This window comes from Hyperolius riggenbachi, chromosome 1 (genome assembly GCF_040937935.1).
Source record: "Hyperolius riggenbachi isolate aHypRig1 chromosome 1, aHypRig1.pri, whole genome shotgun sequence".
Lineage (NCBI taxonomy): Eukaryota > Metazoa > Chordata > Amphibia > Anura > Hyperoliidae > Hyperolius > Hyperolius riggenbachi.
This window is the reverse complement of record NC_090646.1, coordinates 240,674,889-240,695,959: the sequence shown is the minus strand read 5'-3', so window position 1 is coordinate 240,695,959 and position 21,071 is coordinate 240,674,889. Positions and strand designations below refer to the sequence as shown.

At 44.2% G+C, this 21,071-nt stretch overlaps 1 protein-coding gene across 2 annotated transcripts in view; it reads right to left on the bottom strand.

Moving 5' to 3' along the window:
- Positions 1–20,077, bottom strand: part of LOC137504083 (alcohol dehydrogenase 1-like) — an 86,005-nt gene extending 65,928 nt beyond the window's left edge. For both annotated transcript variants that reach the window (XM_068232057.1, XM_068232065.1), the window contains exon 1: positions 20,042–20,077. In XM_068232057.1, the coding sequence (XP_068088158.1) occupies positions 20,042–20,059 (18 nt within the window). In that variant the 5' untranslated portion in view covers positions 20,060–20,077. The remainder of the gene's footprint in view (positions 1–20,041) is intronic.
- Between the last annotated feature and the right edge of the window lie 994 nt (positions 20,078–21,071).

Sequence of the window (21,071 nt, the reverse complement as noted above, 5' to 3'; positions counted from 1 at the left end):
ATTGGCGCCAAACATTGTGATATGGACATAATTTAAACGTTTTTTTAACCGGGTCAAATGGGCAAATAAATTTCATGGGTTTTAATTACAGTAGCATGCATTATTTAAAAACTATAATGGCCGAAAACTGAAACATAATGATTTTTTTCCCACATTTTTCCTATTTTCCCATTAAAACACATTTAGAATAAAATAATTCTTGGCATAATGTCCCACCTAAAGAAAGCCTAATTGGTGGCGAAAAAAACAAGATATAGTTCATTTCATTGTGATAAGTAATGATAAAGTTATAGACGAATGAATGGAAGGAGTGCTGAAAGGTAAAAATTGCTCTGGTGTTTCAGGGGTAAATCCCCTCAGTTGTGAAGTGGTTAAAGGACAATAACTGATGAATTGTACTTTTTCAGCCCTTTGCAAATGTGTCAGTACTATGTAAATATAGATCATTATGATTGTTATTGGTTGTGCGGTTCTTACAATTTACCTGTGTAGAGAGTGAAACATTTTCTGTTGTGCTATGTCTTACTATAGCCACAAGGTGTCACCATATATCAAGTTCTGTATAATTTAAATGTAGCAGTGGCTGTTCCTGTGCTAAAAAAAATAATTATTGGTTTATTTTCCCTGTGGTTTGGTTATAAAGTATAGATTCTAAGCAAGAAGTTACTTAGCCTTGCTAGAAGGGGATGTATCTTTTGGGAGTTCTCCAGAAATGTCATTATATTAGACCCACTCTTGAGACTCCAAGAAGAAACGTGTAGAAACCCAACTTGTGGAGAATTCCTTTACCTTTCTACACTATTTATTTATTTATTTATTTTTTTGTTGTATTTATAAAGCGCCAACATATTACGCAGCGCTGGACAATAAATAGGGATACATACAATATTTAGGGGTGACATACAGCAAAATGACAATACCTGAATACAAGAAAGATCAGATCATGCAGCACAGTATGAGTACAAGGTAATGCTTAGTCAGTCACTGGATGGAGCATGGAGATTAGGCAAGTTAGGTTCACTCAGATGCCTAGCATGGGTTCACAGTAATGGAGGTGCATGATCAGGTTGGACACAAAAGGAGGAGGGCCCTGCCCAAAGGCTTACAATCTAAAGGGAGAGGTAGGGACACGAGAGGTAGGAGACCAGAGTTCAGCTGTGGGTTTAGAGCACTTGTGAGGGGTAGTAAGCCAAAGTGAAAAGGTGAGTTTTGAGGGCTATCTTGAAGATGTTGAAGGAGGGCGCTGCCCTAATGGGTGGAGGTAGGGAGTTCTATAGTGTTGGAGCAGCTCTTGAGAAGTTCTGGAGGCGTGCATGGGACTGGGTGATGCGGGGGGCGGTTAGGCGAAGTTCATTGGAAGAGCGGAGTGAGCGGCTAGGTGTGTACCTCTGAGTAAGATCGGAAATGTAGGTTGGACAGGTTTTGTGGACAGATTTGTAGGTCAGACACAGTATCTTGAATCTGGACTGGATAGGAAGCCAGTGGAGGGATTCAAGGAGGGGATCCGCCATGGTGGAGCGATGGGAGCAGTGAATAATTCTGGCTGCTGCATTCATGATGGACTGCAGTGGGGCTGTTCGGGTCATAGGGAGACCAGACAGCAGGGCATTGCAGTAGTCAAGGCGGGAAATTATGAGGGCATGGATGAGGAGTTTGGTGGTGGCAGAGGTCAGGAAAGGGCGAATCTTACAGATGTTACGAAGGTGGAAGTTGCAGGACTTTGTGAGGTTTTGGATGTGGGGATTGAAGGAGAGTGCGCAGTCCAGGGTGACACCCAGACAGCGGGCTTGAGAGGTAGGGTGAATGGTAGTGTGGTTAACAGTTACATGCACATCTGGGAGGTTTATGGATGTCCGGGGTGGGAAGATCATAAATTCCGTTTTGTCTAGGTTTAGTTTCAGGAACCTAGCGGACATCCAGGAGGAGATGGCTGATAGACAGGAGGAGACCTTGTCCATGGTAGTGGTGGATATGTCAGGGGTGTGGAGGTAGATCTGGGTGTCATCTGCATACAGATGATAGTTAAAACCCATGGAGGAGATAACCTTGCCAATGGAGGATGTGTATAGGGTGAACAGTAGGGGGCCAAGGACCGAACCTTGGGGGACTCCCACCGAGAGGTGGTTGCGGGTGGATGAGGACTCATTGAAGGCGGTTCTAAAGTGAGCCTATAAATTATTAGCTTCTCTGAACCATCAGGCAGCCATTTTGCCATACAGTACTGGAAGAATTCACTCCGCAACCGAAATATTAGATGCCGCCCACAAAAACCGATGGGACTGAGAAACCACTAATTATTATTATTAAAACCTTCTTTATCAATCACTATCACATAACGCAGTGCTGTACACAATCTAGGAGAGACTTTGCTACATTAGACAATGCTACACAGGGACACACAGCATTAAATAATGATACACAAAATATTGATGTTCACTATTTTTATAATAAACAATGTTGCAAAGATTGCAATTTAGGGATAGAGAGCGGCAATATCAGCAAAACGGCGGGGACATGGAATACGGAAGTAATAGAATCTATGTCTAGTCAGAGCCGCAGCACCACCTGTTGGACGTAGATTCGTACTGCTTCAGTCCAGAAGCAGTTAAGGCCTGCTTGAATGAGTTGAAGGTGGGGCAAGCCTTGTGGGGAGGGATGTTGGAGAAGCAGAGAGAGCAGTTAAGGAGAAGAGATGGTCCGAACAGTTATCATGAAAACTTATTCGCGCGAACATCAGTGGTTCATGTTCGTGATCGAATGCAAACTTTATGCGAGTTCGACCTGCCCCCTATACTACATCATTGGGCTAAACTTTGACCCTCTACATCACAGTCAGCATACCCATGGTAGCCAATCAGGCGGCACTCCCTCCTGGAGCCCCTCCCCCCCCCACCATTATATAAGGCAGCAGCATCGCCCATGTTCTCACTCTGTGTGCTGTAGTATTAGTGAGAGAAGGGAGAGACATTGGAGGGATAGGGAAAGCGATAGTTAGGAGGTCTGTTAGCTTGCTCCTTGCTGATATTTGTTGATGAAAAGTACCCAAAAACAGCTCTTTTGAGAGCTAATGTTCTTGTGATGTGTTTTTTTTTGTGTGTGGCCCACTGACACTTACATATACAGCCCTGTCTGTCGCAGTTGGCCCTTGCTAATTGCTATACTGTGCCAGGCCCAGCACATTCAGTGCATACCTTTTCACTGCACCTGTGTGTGTGACAGCTGCACATTGTATTGATACCAGTCCGTGCATACCTTTCACTGCACCTGTGTGACAGCACACCATTTTATATACCAGTCCGTGCATACCTGGTAACTGCACCTGTGTGTGTGACAGCTGCACATGTGTTGTAATACCAGTCACTGCATACCTTTTACTGCACCTGTGTGACAGCACGCTGTTTTATATACCAGTCACTGCATACCTGTTAATTGCGCCTGTGTGTGTGACAGCTGCACATTGTATTGTAATACCAGTCACTGCATACTTTTTACTGCACCTGTGTGACTGCACATTGTTATACCATGCCAGCATACCTTTTCACTCCACCTGTGTGACTGCACATTGTTATACCAGCAGTTAGTGTATACCTTTCACTGCACCTGTGTGACTGCACATTGTATTAGTCAAGTCAGTGCATACTTTTCACTTCATCCCCCCCAATATGGACAAAACAGGCAGAGGCAGTCTACCCGGCAGGTCTGTTTGAGGTCGTGCTGTCATGATTTTGTGCGGCCCTGGACCAAAGTACAGTGTTCAGAAGGCACGTGCCATCAACCCCCAAGATTGTCAGGATGTAGCTGACTATTTAACACAGAACACCTCAGCTTCCACACAGAACCATGACATATCTTACTCCTCCTGCTCTGATTCTGGCATCCCACTTAACACTCAGTCGGCAGCCACCAAAGTGCCATCATCCCAGGGCTCAGCGGTGTGGAATTTTTTTTGTGTGTCTGCCTCAGATGAGAGAAATGACATCTGTACTCTCTGCCACCAAACATTGAGCCATGGAAAGACCAAGACCCGTGTAGGGACAACTTCCTGACGAAGGCACATGATGAAAAAGCACAAATTGCAATGGGATGACCACCTGAGGAAAAGCAGCACATAAAAGCAAAGCCACACACCACAGTGAAGGATACTAGGCCACAATTATTTCTCAAAAAAGGCAATACCCAAACTGTACCGTAATGTTGAAAGGCAAGTGGTGTCATCTCTGGCACACATAGTACATGTCTGACTAATTTTTCTGGCTGCACTGTGGCTGCAACAACAAAACAAAAGGCATGTACATGTGTCAATTCCTCTTCGTGATCGTTACCTTGCCGCGGTGAAGGGGCTTGCGTATCACAATGAAGCGGATTTATGAGTGTGTTGGGGGGCACACCTGACCCAAGATAATAAGGTCGTTGCTTCATTGTGGACAGACCAAATTCGATCAGCTGGAAAGTCACTGTTGTTCTGTCATTGAACTACCTCAGCCCGGCGACCATATGGGTTTGAAAACCGCCATGGCCTGCACTCTCGCCATGGTGCGCACCAGTCCAGCACGACCATCACTACACAAACAGCTGTTTGTGGTGCGTTACACAGTGAGTTTGGTCTGTCAGTGTGAAGCAGTACACTAATTACAATTCCTGATTGATGTATACACATGCAAGATGTTTTAAAGCACTTTATGTCTTCAATTTAGCATGCAATGTGATTTCTGTCCTTAAAACCCTGCTCTGCGTGAAATCCGTAATTTTCCCCAGGACTTTTGGCGTGTATCCCACTCCACCATGCTCCCCTCCAGGTGTTAGACCCCTTGAAGCATCTTTTCCATCACTTTTGTGGCCAGAATTAATGTTTGAAGTTTTGAAAGTTCGCCTGCCCATTGAAGTCTATTGCGGTTTGAAAAGTTTGCAGGTTCGCAAACTTTTGCGGACATTTGCGCTCAAGGTTCGCAAACATAAAATCAGAGGTTTCGAGCCATCACTATTGAGAAGTATCTCTGGACAAAATCCAAGATGTATAGAGGGGAGGTATGGTGGATGGATTTGTATGCCAGGCAGTGACATCAATGGAAACATCAAAGAGTAAGTGTGTATAATGTAATGGCAGACAAGATCCAAGATGTACAGAGGGGAGGTATGGTGGATGGATTTGTATGCCAGGCAGTGACATCAATGGAAACATCAAAGAGTTAGTGTGTATAATGTAATGGCAGGCTAGTTTAAAAAAGAGATGCCATTTCTTAATAGGTGGAAGTTTCTCTTTGACTCTTTCCTATACTACTATACCATTCATAGGGAAACAGGAAATGTGGGTGCCTGAGGTGCCACTGAAGTTTGGGCCCACTATAGGAGCACATACAAATACTGTTTATGGGTGGAAATTTGGGTGCCCGAGGCAAAGTACTCACTATTTGTAGTCATGTTTGCATAACGAGCTCCCGAGCGCCCACATTTCCACCCATAAATTATAGTTACGAAAACTCGCTTTCCACAACACCTATGTATGTGAGAGGTGCCACTCACCACCGCAGCCACTGGTTTTCTCTGATCCCCTGTCCCTGGGTCATGGTTTGGTGGCTACTCCACACACACCATACTAGCCACAATGTCAGGATTTGTACCCAGATCTGTGCAATTTGCCCTGCTCAACCATGGCTAGACTCATGCACATGATCCACCTGTACTCACTACATGCAGCCAAGGGGGTAAAGGCAGGACCAGGACACTAACCACTAAGATTACATCGGAATAACCAGGACACTAATCAGCCAGATTACACCGGAATCCAAAGTGGACTCACTTTCGCTGGACTTTCACCTTTTCTTTCCCTCTCTCTATTATCCTTATTTTCCTCTCTCTTTTCCCCGGGTCAGACCGTGGGGCATCTGAATCAAAATATCGCTGCAGAAGCATTTTGAGTGCCAAAGACGGCAGCGGATCAACCCCCTGGTCCTTTTCCTGGGTCCATCTTTTATGTACAGTGCTGCCCATAATTATTTATACACCTGGCAAATTTTGACTTCAAGTTACTTTTATTAAACCAGCAAGTACTTTTTTGACTGTAAATGACATAGGTGTCTCCCAAAAGATAATAAGAAAATGTACAAGAGGCATTATTGTGGGGAAAAAAAAACATTTCTCATCTTTTATTTATAGTTGAGCAAAAAATGTCCAGTCCAGAAAGCTTCTCCTCTTTTACGCCAAATGAAGGAAACATCATTGTGACCCAACAATTACATTTTTGAGGTGCTTGACATACATTGCTAAGTGCCTGATTGGCTATCCACTGCTTGCCTGCACAGTCAGTGGGATTCTGTATGTGAGGGGTGTCAACACCTTACAAGGCACTGCAAGTCATAACAGCCATGGCACAGGCACACACATCCAAGCACAGAGTAATGGTAATGCCAGAACTATGCGAGTCATGTGATTGGGAGCCAGCGAATGGCAGCAGAAAATGTGCATCTGTGATACAAGAAGGAGATCCATAGTGCTAGAAGCAGGTAAATATACAGTAACTCCGCTCCCTGTGCTACTCAGTTGGGGCAAAGTGTGTGAGTGGGATCAGAAGGGAGGAGTTTGGATCCCAGGGGGTCCTGTGAAAATTCTGCAGTAGGGCCCACTGGGGTGTTTTTACACCCCTGCAAACAGCTTGCATAGAATAAGGAGAGAGAGACTCTATTGTGCAATACCTTTAATTCTGTTTGCAAATTGCAAAAGAAATCCACGTACAAGATCGCATAAATTTTCAAGCATATCTCACATGCTTAATGTTCCACTCCTCGGGCGTCGACCGTGGCCAGTGGGGGACATAAACAAGTGTATGTGGTAGGTCTGGAGTCCAGGCAAGCTCTGTGTGTTGGGTGACAATGACGACGCGTTTCAGATTCTGACTTGACAAAGACACACTGGTGTGTCAAAATGCGTTGTCAGGTATTGCACCATAAAGACGCTCTCTTCTCTCTCCTTTTTCTGATACAAACACTTGTCAAATCCCACCTCTGAGAGAGCTTCTCTGGATTCTACCTTTACTCCTTTCATTTTCTAACATTAGCATTGGATTCACTTTGGACATAATATCCTATAGTCCTGGTAGTAACACGCAGCAGGCATATATTTGTCTATTGTGTATGTGTAGCTTGCGTAGAATGCATGCTGATGACTCACAGATACTGTGTCACTTAAGCTATGGCCTTTCGATGTGACTGTGTAGTTGTACTATGTAAAATAAAAAAAACAGAAAGTAAGATTAGCTTTATTGCTTGTAAAAGACAAAGAAACAAGCTGTACCTGTTCCTGTACTTTACAAAACACAGCGTTATGGTGTCCATTAAAGTACATTTTTAGTGTACAATCTTATTTCTGATCAGATTATTCAGATCTTATTGTATGAAAACAGACAAACTGCTTGGCCCAATCAATCCTGAACGATTGCATTGCCTTTAAGAAATGGTTAATCGGCATGGCGGATTTTTGATAGATAAAATTGTATTTGGTTTAGATATGATTGCGGGTTAATTTTTTAATGCTATGCAGTAAATCTTTTTGTTTTAATCAAATGATCTTACAGAAGTAAGATCTTATGCTAAAAATCACACTGTTCATCAGAATAATTTTTTTCGCCAAGTACAAACGGGAGATTGTACTCGGAATTGGTTTTGGCTAGTGTTGCTCATTATGAGCTCGTGATCACGAGTAACCCATGATCATGAGCTGTTTTTCCTGATCACGAGGTCGGATTCCGAATTCGTGATCGCCTCCGAATCAAGGATTCAGTTCTAAATGCACCTGTGATTGTGGTCCAAATCCGGTTAAATCCATGATCACGGACCATGATTATCACCAGAAAACCCACCAAGTCGACTTTAGCGGTTAATAGCAAAGCTCCCTTACATGCTAGATTCACGGAGGACAGCGGGAGCTGGTGGTATAGCATCCACCTTGGACGCGCTCTCAGCTATACTTAATATAGCTGAGAGCTGCAGTGGGGGGGGGGGGGGCGGGGCGTGTGTGTCGGCGGCCGGCAGAGATCTTCAACCAACTTGAAGATCGCAAGATAGAGGATATTGGCTGTGGACCTTTCTGAGGATATTGACGTGGGAACATTTTTTTAAAGGTACAGGTAAGGATTTCTGGTTAATTAAGATTATTAAGATTATTATTTTTCATGTTTTTATTTCATTTAACCCTTTGTGGAAATGGGTAAGGGGTACTATGTACCCCTATACTCATTTCCCCTGGGAGGGGGGGGGGCATCTTGGGTCCCCTTCTCAAAGGGGTCTTCTAGATGCCACCAAGAACACACCCCCCGGGAGTTGTCGCCCCCACCTCCTCCTGGGGCATAAGAGGTGGGGAAGAGCCCCTTGTCCATGGATTGGACAAGGGTTCCAGGGGGGGAAGGCTTGGCCATGGCCACCCCTCTCCCCCAGAGCCCCCCATACCATGGACCAAGCGGGCTGGTATAGTCAGGGTGTGAAGCCCCACTCGGCCGGGGCTCGACATTCTGGCTATTCAAGCCTGCACAGGGGACAAGGGTTTAAAGAGGCTTGGGATAGGGGAACCCCACGTCATTTTTTTTCTATTTCCCACCCTCTGAACATAAAAAAAAGTTTAAAAATAGGAAAAGATGCCAGGGATCTTTATACAGCCATATTGTATTGTCGCTGGCCAAAGCGTTGCGGCTCAGGAGTGGTTTCCAGGGGGTCCATACGCACTGGAAACCCAGTCAGGAAATTCATTGATTTTTCTTTTGCTATATGTAAAATTACACTACTGTTAGGTTTGCCACATTAACTGTCATTTACCGCTTTTAAATATATACTTTTTTTCCTTTGAAACTTTAAAATCTATTTTCTCAAAAACCATAAGGTCTTTCTGAAAATGTTTTTTTTACTATTGTCCCCACTGTTCTTCTTAACATATCTGTAAAATTTGGTGTTTCTAGATTATGAGGGGGCTTTGCTATTAACCTCTACAGTCGGGTGGTTTTGGCAGGTTTGTAATCATGAATACTTTTTTCGTTTGTAACTTTAAAAGTGATTTTCTCAAAAACGAAAAGTTTTTTTGAATTTTTTTTACGTTGTAACTACTTCTCACCTTTATAATCCATGCAGTCTTGATGACTGTAGCATGTACGGGGGCTTTGCTATTAACGTTAAAGTCAAATCTGTGATCAGGGCCGTGATCATGGATTCTGCTTGTAATCACGGTTAAAATCTAAGTCGAATTCGGATTTGGGCAACAAATCCGGATCACGATCACGGCGTATCCGGATTCCGATACGGCCATGGTCGGATTTACTTGAATCCATGATGGGGGGTATCCGAGCACCACTGGTTTTGGCTCATACCGGTTCTGAAAGGATGGGGGGTGGGGATAATGTCCAAAAGTCATGGGCACTTTTACAATGAGTGAATGTATAAATACTTACATTTTTACAATTAACATTTTTTTTTAAGCAATTAAGATCATAATATATGGTGTGCTAGTGGTATATCGTCTTCTGTTACTTTATGGCCTCCCCTATATGCAATGTTGGAAATAGGAGCTGCCTGAAGACAATCTTGTTGCTATGTAGATCCTTCTGCTGGCTGTCATAGTGCCCTCTTCTCAGCTAGCCAGAGGGATTATGGTAGACAAGAACACTGAAATAGTTATAGAATTAAGGAACATCCTCCTTTTTGTAAGCTGACAGCTCCTTAAAGTGAACCTCCGGACTAAAAATCGACTCAGCAGAACTGAAAAGGCTTGGTGTTTCTCTAACAGGTTCACAGAATCAGAACTTTGTTTTTCTTACCAAAGCATAATTTTTAGCTGCATTTTTATCTAAGCTCCACCCATCAAAGATGCTGTGCAGAGCATGATGGGATTTCCTATGTTGTTATTCATGTTGCCTAGCAACTGGGAGAGGTGCTCAGGACACAGGACAGTTGCAACTGTATCTCATACTCCCTGTCACCTCCTTTTAACCAAAAAGATGGCTGCCATCATGAAATCAAACATTTACCTGTTCTTTTAAAACAGGGTGGGTAAGAGATTATATTACCTATTTATTTTAATTAACATAACTAATGTAACTTAATGACAGTATGTTTGTTTAGGCTGAAGTTCCTCTTTAACCTGTCCCCCCAATCTAGGTCCATACCAATGTATACCTTGCCCTTGTTATCTTGTACTATCACTGTCCTTTGTATTACTACTGTACATTTGTCTATTGTACCACTGAGTTTGCCTGTGCAATCTCTCTGTCCCTGGCGAATAAACCTGATTCTGATTCTTCTGATTCTGAATTCCAGTTGGTATTGTTTATGCTTAACCTCACTATGGAGAGCTATTAATGTGTACGTGTAAGGCACCAGGAAATTTGGGACCCAAGAAATAGTGTATAGTAGAATTGGTAACATTTACTGCTATTCAAATATTTTACAGTGGTAATTTTCATAAGTACAATGTCTGTAAATATATAACTGATATTTTACTACAGTTAAACCTAGCACTATTCTCACACAGAACCCTCCCCCTTACAATGCCTAGCCTTAACCACCCCCCTGATGCCTAACCCCAAACTCCACTCCTGATGCCTAACCTTAACTGCTCCCCCAGCGCAAACCTCCTTCCTGACACCTAACCTTATCTGCCCTTCACTGCCACACCCCTTCCTGACTCCTAACCTTATCTGCCCTAAGCTTAACCCCTCCTCCCCACAACAAATTAGCCACAAAAATTGGAAAGTACCAGAGGGGCCGTGAAAGTTTGGGTCCCGCCATAGTTGCCCATACAAATCAGAATCATGTTTATTTCGCCAAGTACAATAAGAGTTGTACCCGGAATTGATTTTGGCACAGTCAGGGTCAGTGATGGTGCAGTAACAGAAAGGTGCATACAGTGATCCAGTAGAAATGCAGTAATTACAGAGTTTATGCAGTGAATACAGGTACAAACAGATACATACAGTAAGTACATACATACAGTAGGTACATTTAATACATGCATAGAATACAGGCATGGATAGGAGAATATTGTACTATCACTTGCCCTGATGCCCACCGCTCCCCTATTCTCCTGTCTAGCCCCACTATCATATCTAAAAGTCTCCTGGGACCCTCTTCCCGGTAGCCGGATTCGGGCTCTACTGTGCAGGCGCTGGCCGGGCTGTGCGCGTCCTACGTCATGCACATGATGTCATACGCATGCGCAGAGTGCTCCTGGCCATGGGCTTGCACTGTAGGTTGCACGCAGCCCAGTCTGCGCCTGCACAGTAGAGCCTGACTCTGGCGACCTGGAAGAGGGTCCCAGAGGGCTTTTAGGTATGATGGGGGGCTAGACAGAAGAACGGGGGGAGCGGTGGGAGCTAAATGTCTGACGTCGTAAGGATCCAGGAAGCGCACGGACCGGCCATTTAAGTGAAAAGCGCATGGAAATCTACCCTGCGACTGGATGAGGAGGCGGAACGGGGGAGCGCGGGCTTGCTAGAGACGCACCCGGGAGCCAGATGGATGGGCATTGGCAGTCATCTGTATATGATATGCGCAGAGTGCTTCTGAAAGCGTAAGTGAGATTCTGTTATTGCGCACAGAGGCATTCTCAACAGTGTTACGCTATATGCATTTTCTTTCTCTTTTATATTTTTATGAGTAATTTTAACAGTGAGAATAAAGTAAAGTCCCTGTAAGAGGCTTTTTGAAAACTACTGAGGATCGTGCTGTTGATTGGATTAATACAAAGTGCAGTCTCCACCTATGCAAAGAGGTGGGCTACATCTGGTGAGCAGTGTGGCATGTATTGTGGTGGATTGGCACTGTTCACAGGTGTGAATACGGAGGCACGGTGTTTGCAACAATTGAACTGTCTTGCTGCTTGAACTGTATTAACCTATGGGGAGATCTTCTTTTTTCTACAGAAGGACCTGGATATGGTTATAATGCTATTCCCAAGACCCACCTGATAATTGAGGTGGATACAATCTGGTGAGCATCTAGTGAGAAGGGACGAGGGAGATAGATGTGATTTATCACCTGGGGAACACAAGACATGAGTGACTTCTAGGGGTTGGAACAGTGCAAACAAAAAGACTGAACAATATTTGTGCTATGTGGAGTCTGTTTTTTATTTACAGGAGTGGAGAGCGCAGCAGTACAATTGAACTTTGTTATCCAAAAACTGGACTTTCTGCAGCGAACCCATTGACTGTTGATTGTACTAAGTGGTAACTAGTGTGTGAACTTTGGCGCAGTGTTTTATGATTTGATAGTATATGCCTGCCCCCGCCCCCGTTTCTCTTAATATTTTCACATCTGGGCCCATATGCAATTTACTTTTTCTCCAAAGTTTTCTCCTAGGTGATATTTTTACCACACGTTATAAAATGCCTTTTAAGCCGCCAGCAAGAAAGAAAATACTCAAAATAAATGTAATAGTACTTTTTCACCAACTTTTGGGTACGTTTTTAATTGTAAAATGCTGAAAATTTTGTTTAAAGAGAAGATGAAAATTATCTCCTAGGAGATAGCTCAGGTGAAAAAAATGAATTGCATTAACCAGTCAATGGATTAAGACAGGCATTGAAAATGAGTAGTAATGTGCACTGCAGTCAGTCACTCATTGCTGGGAGTTTATGCATGATACATTTGCCATGGTTGAAAGGAAGCAGGGGCGTAGCAATAGGGGTTGCAGAGGTTGAGACCGCATCGGGGCCCTTGGGCCAGAGGGGCCCCGAAGGGCCATGCCTCAACTACAGTATTAGCTCTCTATTGGGCCTGTGCTGGTAATAATCACTTCTATAGATACTTTGAATAGTGATACTCATTAACACACTGTTCCCCATCACCTTCTTGCACCTCTGACACTGTAGTTGCCAATGGCAGGTTTTGGTGCGCTGTATCAATTGTTATGTATAGAGTGCTTGTAGGGGCCCCATTGTAAAACTTGCATCGGGGCCCACAGCTCCTTAGCTACGCCACTGAAAGGAAGTGTTATTTAAGGACACTGACAGTTTTCCAAATTGTTAGCTGGCTGCAAACTGAAACAGATAGATAATTTTTAACATTAACCCCCTTGGCGGTATGAAAAATACCACCAGGGGGAAGCGCAACAGTTTTTTTAAAAAATTTTTTTTTTTATCATGTAGCGAGCCGAGGGCTCGCTACATGATAGCCGCTGCTCAGCGGCATCCCCCCAGCCCCGCCGATCGCCTCCGGCGATAGGCGATCAGGAAATCCCGTTCAAAGAACGGGATTTCCTGGAGGGCTTCCCCCCCATGGCGACGGGGCGGGATGACGTCACCGACGTCAGCGACGTCGGGACGTCATTGGGAGACCCGATCCACCCCTCGGCGCTGCCTGGCACTGATTGGCCAGGCAGCGCTCGGGGTCTGGGGGGGGGGGGGGCGCGCCGCACCGGATAGCGGCGATCGGGCACGCGGCGGCGGCGATCGGGGTGCTGGCGCAGCTAGCAAAGTGCTAGCTGCGTCCAGCAAAAAAAAAATTAAGTAAATCGGCCCAGCAGGGCCTGAGCGGCACCCTCCGGCGGCTTACCCCGTGTCACACACGGGGTTACCGCCAAGGAGGTTAAAACTGGTAAGAGACTTGTGCACTGGGTTGCCAAATCATCCCTTTAAATACACATCTAAGTAACACAGGTTCTGGCGCTACTTAGACATAATCAGAACCTAAATCACATCTAACTAGCAGCTGCAAGGTCTATATAATTTATATGTATCCGTATTTAAAGGGTTGAGTTGGCAACATTGATTATGCAGTCCAGATCCCTGCCTATGGATATTATACAGTAGATGCAAGTTACATTTCTCCTTAAAAGTACAGTACAGTTGTTAGGAAATTATATTTGGTAATTGAAATACATTTTAGAAACTTTTTTTTTCAGCAGAGGTGAAACTGCAGTTTTCCCACAACTAATTTAGCAAGTTTTAATCATTCATCCCTTATCTTCTGATATTATCAGTGATCTGAGGACAAATGACAGTGGACGCAGACATATCAAAGTGGGATTTAACTCTCTGAACTAAAGTTTATGTGCCTACTCTTAGGTTTAGAAAAGAACATTTGAAAGCATTTCCAGAGTGTAAAAACGCTTACTTTCAATGCAGAGATCAATATAAGTTTATATTATTCTGGTAATTGGCAAATGTAATAATTGCTGGCGAGGAGACACCATCTGCCTGGTGTCTTCATTCTGCTCCTGCTGTGACAGGACATAAAGCAAAACCTTTCTAAATAAGGAGCAAATAAAAACAGACTCATAACCTTAGTTTTAACCATTTCTCACTGTGCCCAAAAATAACATGTTTTCGGTGGAGTTTAACCATAAAAAAGTTCACCTGTTTCCTTTCACTGACCTTTTGGACATTTATGTTAAGGTGGACACCACTTATGCCATAGTTGAATGTTGTTAGGTTTAAAAAGAACTTTGATCTGTAGTTAGTAAATCATTTCACAAAATATACAGTTTTACAATGAACTAGTTTGAAACTTGCATACTACAAAAAGTGAATAAATGTAAGTTAGGGCTGCCTTTTGCATACTTGAACCATGTTCCATTTAGTAAGCAGTTATGTAATACAGCATTGTTTAACGATCAAGAGAAGAAAAAAACAAGAACACCCTGCTAGCATTACTAGTCTCTGACCTACTAAAAACAGCAGCATAATGGAATAGTTAGATTCTTAGAATCCAACTTCACATAATATGGCACCTTGAAGGGAACCTGAAGCAAGAGATATATGGAGGCTTCCATATTTATTTCCTTTTAAACAATACTGGGTGCCTGGCTGTCCCGCTGATCTATTTTGGCTGCAGAAGTGTCTGAATCACACAACTGAAACAAGCATATGGCTAATCTTGCCAGATTTTTGTCAGAAACGTGATCTGCATATTTGTTCAGGGTCTATGGCTAGAAGTATTAAAGTGGCCACTAATGGTCCTATTTCTAGCGAAAAATCGTTTGAGTGGATTGGTTGGAAATAATCTCCATTGATGGGCACAATCGATTATGAACGATTATAAAAATAGTCATCCGATTGGATTTTTGTCAGACCAAAATTTGGATTTTCTTGTTGTTTGTGATAGATAGATAGAAGCAAATATTGGTGCTTTGATGGTGTAGTGAACAATTTCCCTTCCAATCAGAAATATCTGATTCCTCGAACGATTTTTGGCTAGAAATTGGATTGTTAGTGGCCACCTTTAGAGGCAGAGCCAGTGCTACCATTAAGGCAAGTGGGGCAATTGCTACAGGGCCCCCGAGCCCTGCCAGGCCATGACTTCCCACTTCAATCTTCCATGCTCCCAAGGGCCCCTGCATGGTAGCATTACAATTAGATTACTTTGCTCTGCAGCCATGGGCAGAACATTCCTATACCCCTATGGCAGCCGGTGTCCGACAAACCTTGTAGAGGGAGGAAGCACCACTCTGGGTTCTTCCAATTGGTCGGGTGGCAGGTGTTGTTATGGAGACCGGAAGAGCTGGGGTTTGCAGTGACATTTAGAGGCATTGTGTGGGAGAGCGGTGACCCTGCTGCTGGCTGAAGCCAGGTGTGCAACTCTTGGGGTCTCCTTGTATAACAAGGGAAGACAGCTATAGGTGGGACTGTCCCATCCCCTTAGAGCATGCATAGTTTGGGCAGCACAGTGGCGTAGTGATTAGCACTCTCGCCTTGCATCGCTGGGTCGCTGGTTCGAATCCCAGCCAGGTCAACATATACAAGAAGTTTGTATGTTCTCCTCGTGTCTGTGTGGGTTTCCTCTGGGCACTCTGATTTCCTCCCACATCCCCAAAACATACAGATAAGTTAATTGGCTTCACCCTAAATTGGTCCTAGACTACAATACATACACTACACAATATAGACATATGACTATGGTAGAGACTAGATTGTGAGCTCCTCTGAGGGACAGTTAGTGACAAGATTATATATATACTCTGTACAGTGCTGTGGAAGATGTCGGCGCTATATAAATACTAAATAATAATAGTTTACAGTTATATAGTGGTCTCCAGTACGTGCTACCAGTCTTCATCCCACTGCCTTCCTCTTGTGACTCAGTGCATGTAATTACACTTATGCATAACATAACACGGGTCAAAAGAGGCAGGCAACGGGAAGAACATAGCGAGCAGTGCACCGGGAAAGGGAAGATACAATGACAGGTGAGATACAATGTTACTATCGTGCAGGGACCCAGGGGAGAACAGGAGAATTGAGGGGAAGATCGAGGGGATGGTTATGGTCAGACATACAGCTCAGGGGCCCCGGGAGCTAAACTTGCTTGGGGGGCCCCAGGTTACCTTTGCCCCAGGGGCCCCATAAGAGGTTGAACCGGCTCTGATTAGAGATAGAAGATCAGCAGGACAGCCAGGCAACTAGTATCGTTTAAAATGAAATAAATATAGCAGCCTCCATATCCCTCTAACGCTTCACTTTAGGCCTTTTTTACACTAGCAATTAAAACCTGCATTGTGGTACCCTTTCTTTCCACAAGTTGCTGCGAGTGCTATAAAAGTTGATGGAGACCTGCACAGTTAATGTGGTACGGTGTGATGTGCCGGAAGCTGTCGATCTGATGCAAAATCTGCCGCGTGTTATTGCATATTCCATGCCTACCACACAAATTATGCAGCAATGCAAGTCGAGGGGCACTGCAGCGAGTGTACATGGCAGGAGTGCAGTGCGGCATGCATGCACGGACCGACATGAACCCTAGTGATGGACTTCCTGCCCAACAAGGAGTACATCACTGTACCCTGTGACCCTGTTGCTGCACGGTGGTGGAGGGTCATATGAATTTTGTGGTGTGATGCAAAGTTGGGGACATCTCAGGCTCTCTTCTCAGGTGATCAGGAACTCCTGTGGCTTACACAGCAAGCACAGTGATTCCCAGCAAGGGCCTGTGTGGCACAGCCACTGTTCAGGTTCCAAACTCTCCACGGGCCCCATATGGGAGTATGGTTTGTCAGGGCCGGATTTCTGGCAAGGCCACATAGGCCATGGCCTAGGGCACCAGAAATTTAGGGGCGGCTCAGTGAGGGGCAGTAAAGCTGTTCTATGCAGCCATCTACAAAGACAGCTTTAACCTTTGAACTCTCTGTCCTGTACTTGTGTTGTCCCTGCAAGCTCTATCCTGCAGCAGGTACACATCAGCCTAACTCTCATGGAGACACAATGGGTCCATCACTAATGAGATGGCAAACATAACATATAGGTTCTTAAGGAAAACATAATTTATAATCTATACGTGTATTACTAAAATAGTTATTGTCTGTGACATCCAATGATGGAATGTAAGTAGAATTCTCATTGGGGCACGCAGAGAGATAACAACCATACAGACAATATAGTTGGCCTTGGGCGGTAAAATGTACAAATCCGGCCCTGTGGTTTGTACTACCCTAACGGTGGCTCTGACTGTGATAATATGGAGAGCAATAAAGTTTTTAAAATTACATGACAGAAGTCAAAAATAGTTTTTTTACACAGAGCTGATTTCACAGATAAACATCCAATATTATTATCACTAATCTTTTTAGCCCATTAGATAATGGGCACTGCAGTGACCCCACACACCTGTGATTTGCACCCACACACTCCTGTGAATCATGCGCCTGCACTGCACAACCACCACCAACCCGCACTCGACTTTTACCCGACCCCCCTCCCCTGCGCCCATGGCACACAGCCCTGCACAGTGCAGTAGTACCCACACAATTCTGAAAGCATAAGAGATTGATGAATCAGCAGCGTCCCTCAAATCAGAGGGACTACTGCCTTTTTCCAGTCAGTTAAACAGATGCAAGTCTGGGAAGTTGGAACTGCAGCAAGCACTGTGAGCCACACTCCCTATGAAGCATCAATAATTGATGTGAAAAAGCTGTTAGCCCCTCTGCACTGCCACTACTCTCTCCATCACAGCTTAGTGCCTTATGCGCCTGTATTTGTAAGAGATTTTATTGTAACAGATATTATTGATGTAACTTTGATTTCAACCTGAGCGGTGGATACCACGCAGCAAGAAAGAAGCTGCACTATAAGTAGGTAGTTGCAGTGTGTCCAGCTGCCCCTGCCTGGAATAATGTGCTAGGGTGGGTGTGCAGTCATGCAATGCCATGACCAAGGCTAAGGTTTGCTAAAGACCACAGAAATTGGAATGTAGAGGATTGGAGTACAGTCATCTTCTCAGACAAGTTACATCTTCAGCTTGGTCATCTTCTGGTTAGATGAAGACCTGGAGAAGCCTACAACCCACAGTCTCTCATACCAACTGTAAAACATAGAGGAGGATCAGTGATGATCTGGGGGTGATTCAGCAAGGCTGGAATTATGCAGATTTGTCTTTGTAAATTATTCAAGAATCAAGCCACATACAAGGTTATCTTAAAAAGAAACAGGCTTCCTTCTGCTAAGACCCTGCTGTCCCACAACTCAGAGGATTGGTGTAACGATTGGTGTCAGCAAGAACAGATTTTCTGATTATTTTTGATCTGCAGTATCACCAATAATACAAATACTATACCTGATTATGTGGTGATCTGCAGAATCACCAATAATGCGAGTATAGCGAGACACAGGGCAACCAAATGTAAAGATAGGTGTTTGGTGCAACACTTATACAGATAGAGATACCAACTCCCCCAGAGAAGCTGGTAGAGGGAGATATCTCTATAGAACACAGGGATCAGCACTCCAGCAAGCTGGAGATGCAGATGAACTAGTAATCAGTCCACCCGAGGAGCGAGTGGTGCACAGTAAGACAACGTATACTGATCACCCGTGGAGCGGGTGATTCAGACTGTACTGCAGCAGGTGATCACCTGAGGGGCAGGAGATCAAGACTGTACTGCAGCTCCTAATCACCTGAGGAGCAGGCGATGAGGACAGTACCATAGTTACTAGTCACCTGAGGAGCAGGTGATTAAGACTGTACTGCAGCTACTGGTCACCTGAGGAGCAGGTGATTAAGACTGTACTGCAGCTACTGGTCACCTGAGGAGCAGGTGATTAAGACTGTACTGCAGCTACTGGTCACCTGAGGAGCAGGTGATTAAGACTGTACAGAGAATCCCTCACCAGGGACTTAGCTCACTGGTGAGGGCAGGAGAGTCAGACAAGCAGATTCGGCAACAAACGGACAGATACGGTACAGAGACAGAAGGGTTAAATCAGAGTAGTGTTCAGGCTGAGTCGGCAACAGGATCAGATAGGCAGAAGCACAGAATCAGAAAGCAGAAGAGTAGTCAAGGCTAGCAGAAGGTCATAACAAATAATACAATTCCATTAGTACTTTAGCTATCAACAGAATCTGACTAAGTGTGGATCCCCAGCTCCTGCTGGTTCTAGCACACTTTGGGATCTGACTAAGGTCTGAGTGTTAACACGTAGCATTTGCAACAGCAGACGAGGAACAACTGACAGGCAGGTCCTATATATACTGAGAGCGCCCCACAGCACCGCCCCAGTCACTCAGCCAATCAGGAGCACTGCTGGAGTCAGCGTACCGGCCGATCAGCTGACTCCCCTTCTATTCGCATAAAGGTCCTGTCGCCTGGCACGCGCTCGCGCGCGTAGCCCTCAGTCTATGTGCAACTGAAGGACCAGGCAAAACTCCACCATGTAACTGCGCGGCCGCCGGCTGAGACGCGGAGACAGCCGCCATGCCGCTCACCGCTGCGGCGGCATCTCCGCTATCTATTACAATTGGTATTTCTAGCAGGACTATGCACCACAAAGCCAGGAAACCAAAGTCTGGATGGAGGATTACCAGAACACACACATATTTTCAGATACTTGTCCTGTTCTCTTGATGCCAAAAAGGTAGATTGTGAACAATAAATCCTCTAGTGGTTTTTATTACAACAATATCAGCAATGGCAGTGTTCATATTCTCTTAGTAAGTCAGTTTAAGCTTGCAAACGTTTGCAGATGGCGAGTAAATAAAGAAACAAATAGCATGTTCTCTTTGAAGTCCTAACTTATCACATCCAGCTACCCTTCAAACACCCATACTTATTTTGAAATCAATTTAAATATTCTTACTTTTCCAGCCATTGCCATTTCGATAGCAGTGTTTTCCACAAGACTAGCCTCAGAAAATAGATGTAATTTACTACCACAACTTTTATCCCAACTCTCTAACAGGCTGACCACTCCCACTTCTGTAAATGATTGGAACACCTGGTACAATACGTTCAACCATTTTATTCCTTGCAAACAGCAATACCTCACCCAGAAGCTAAAATATCAAATGAAGTAGAAAATCTGGTTGTTCCATATTAGAATAAGCTGACGATCGACGTGTGTGCTGTTGAATCTTAACTTGAATATTAAACACAGGAAGCTAAACCTTTTTTTTGTCAGATGGCTGATTTCAGACTTCAGACACAAATGTTTGCTGGTCCTTAGAGGAACTTTATCACTAAGCAATTAGATCACATATTTACAGTACATCTATGCCTAGCAGCTTGCTTTAATTTAGTGAAGGTAAAGTGAAATTCTTATTTTTGCCTGGTTACGTCAGCACTGACAGTTTTTCTGTCCCTTAATTAACCCCCACAGACAACCCCCTCACCAGCCTTGAAATGACCCTTTTTATCAGTTCAAAATATTCCATGTTTTGTCCTTTTGTAACGGTTGGGTGTAGCAACTCAGATGTCTGATTATATGGTGATCTGCAGAATCACCAATAATGCAGACGCTATACCTGATTATGTGGTGATCTGCAGAATCACCAATAATACCGGTATAGCCACAAGGATGCTAAGTGTGTAGTGCTTGGTGCAACCGTAACTCAATAGTTTAGCTCAGAGGTCTGCAACCTTTAAGAATCAAAGAGCCACTTGGACCCGTTTCCGAAAAGAGAATAAAAACAGGGAGCCGCAAAGCCATTATAAAACAGATATGACCCTAATATGCACATATTGTTAGCAGATATGTCCCCAATATGCACAAATCGTTAGCAGATATGTCCCCAATACGCACAAATCGTTAGCAGATATGTCCCCAATACGCACAAATCGCTAGCAGATATGTCCCCAATATGCACAAATCGTTAGCAGATATGTCCCCA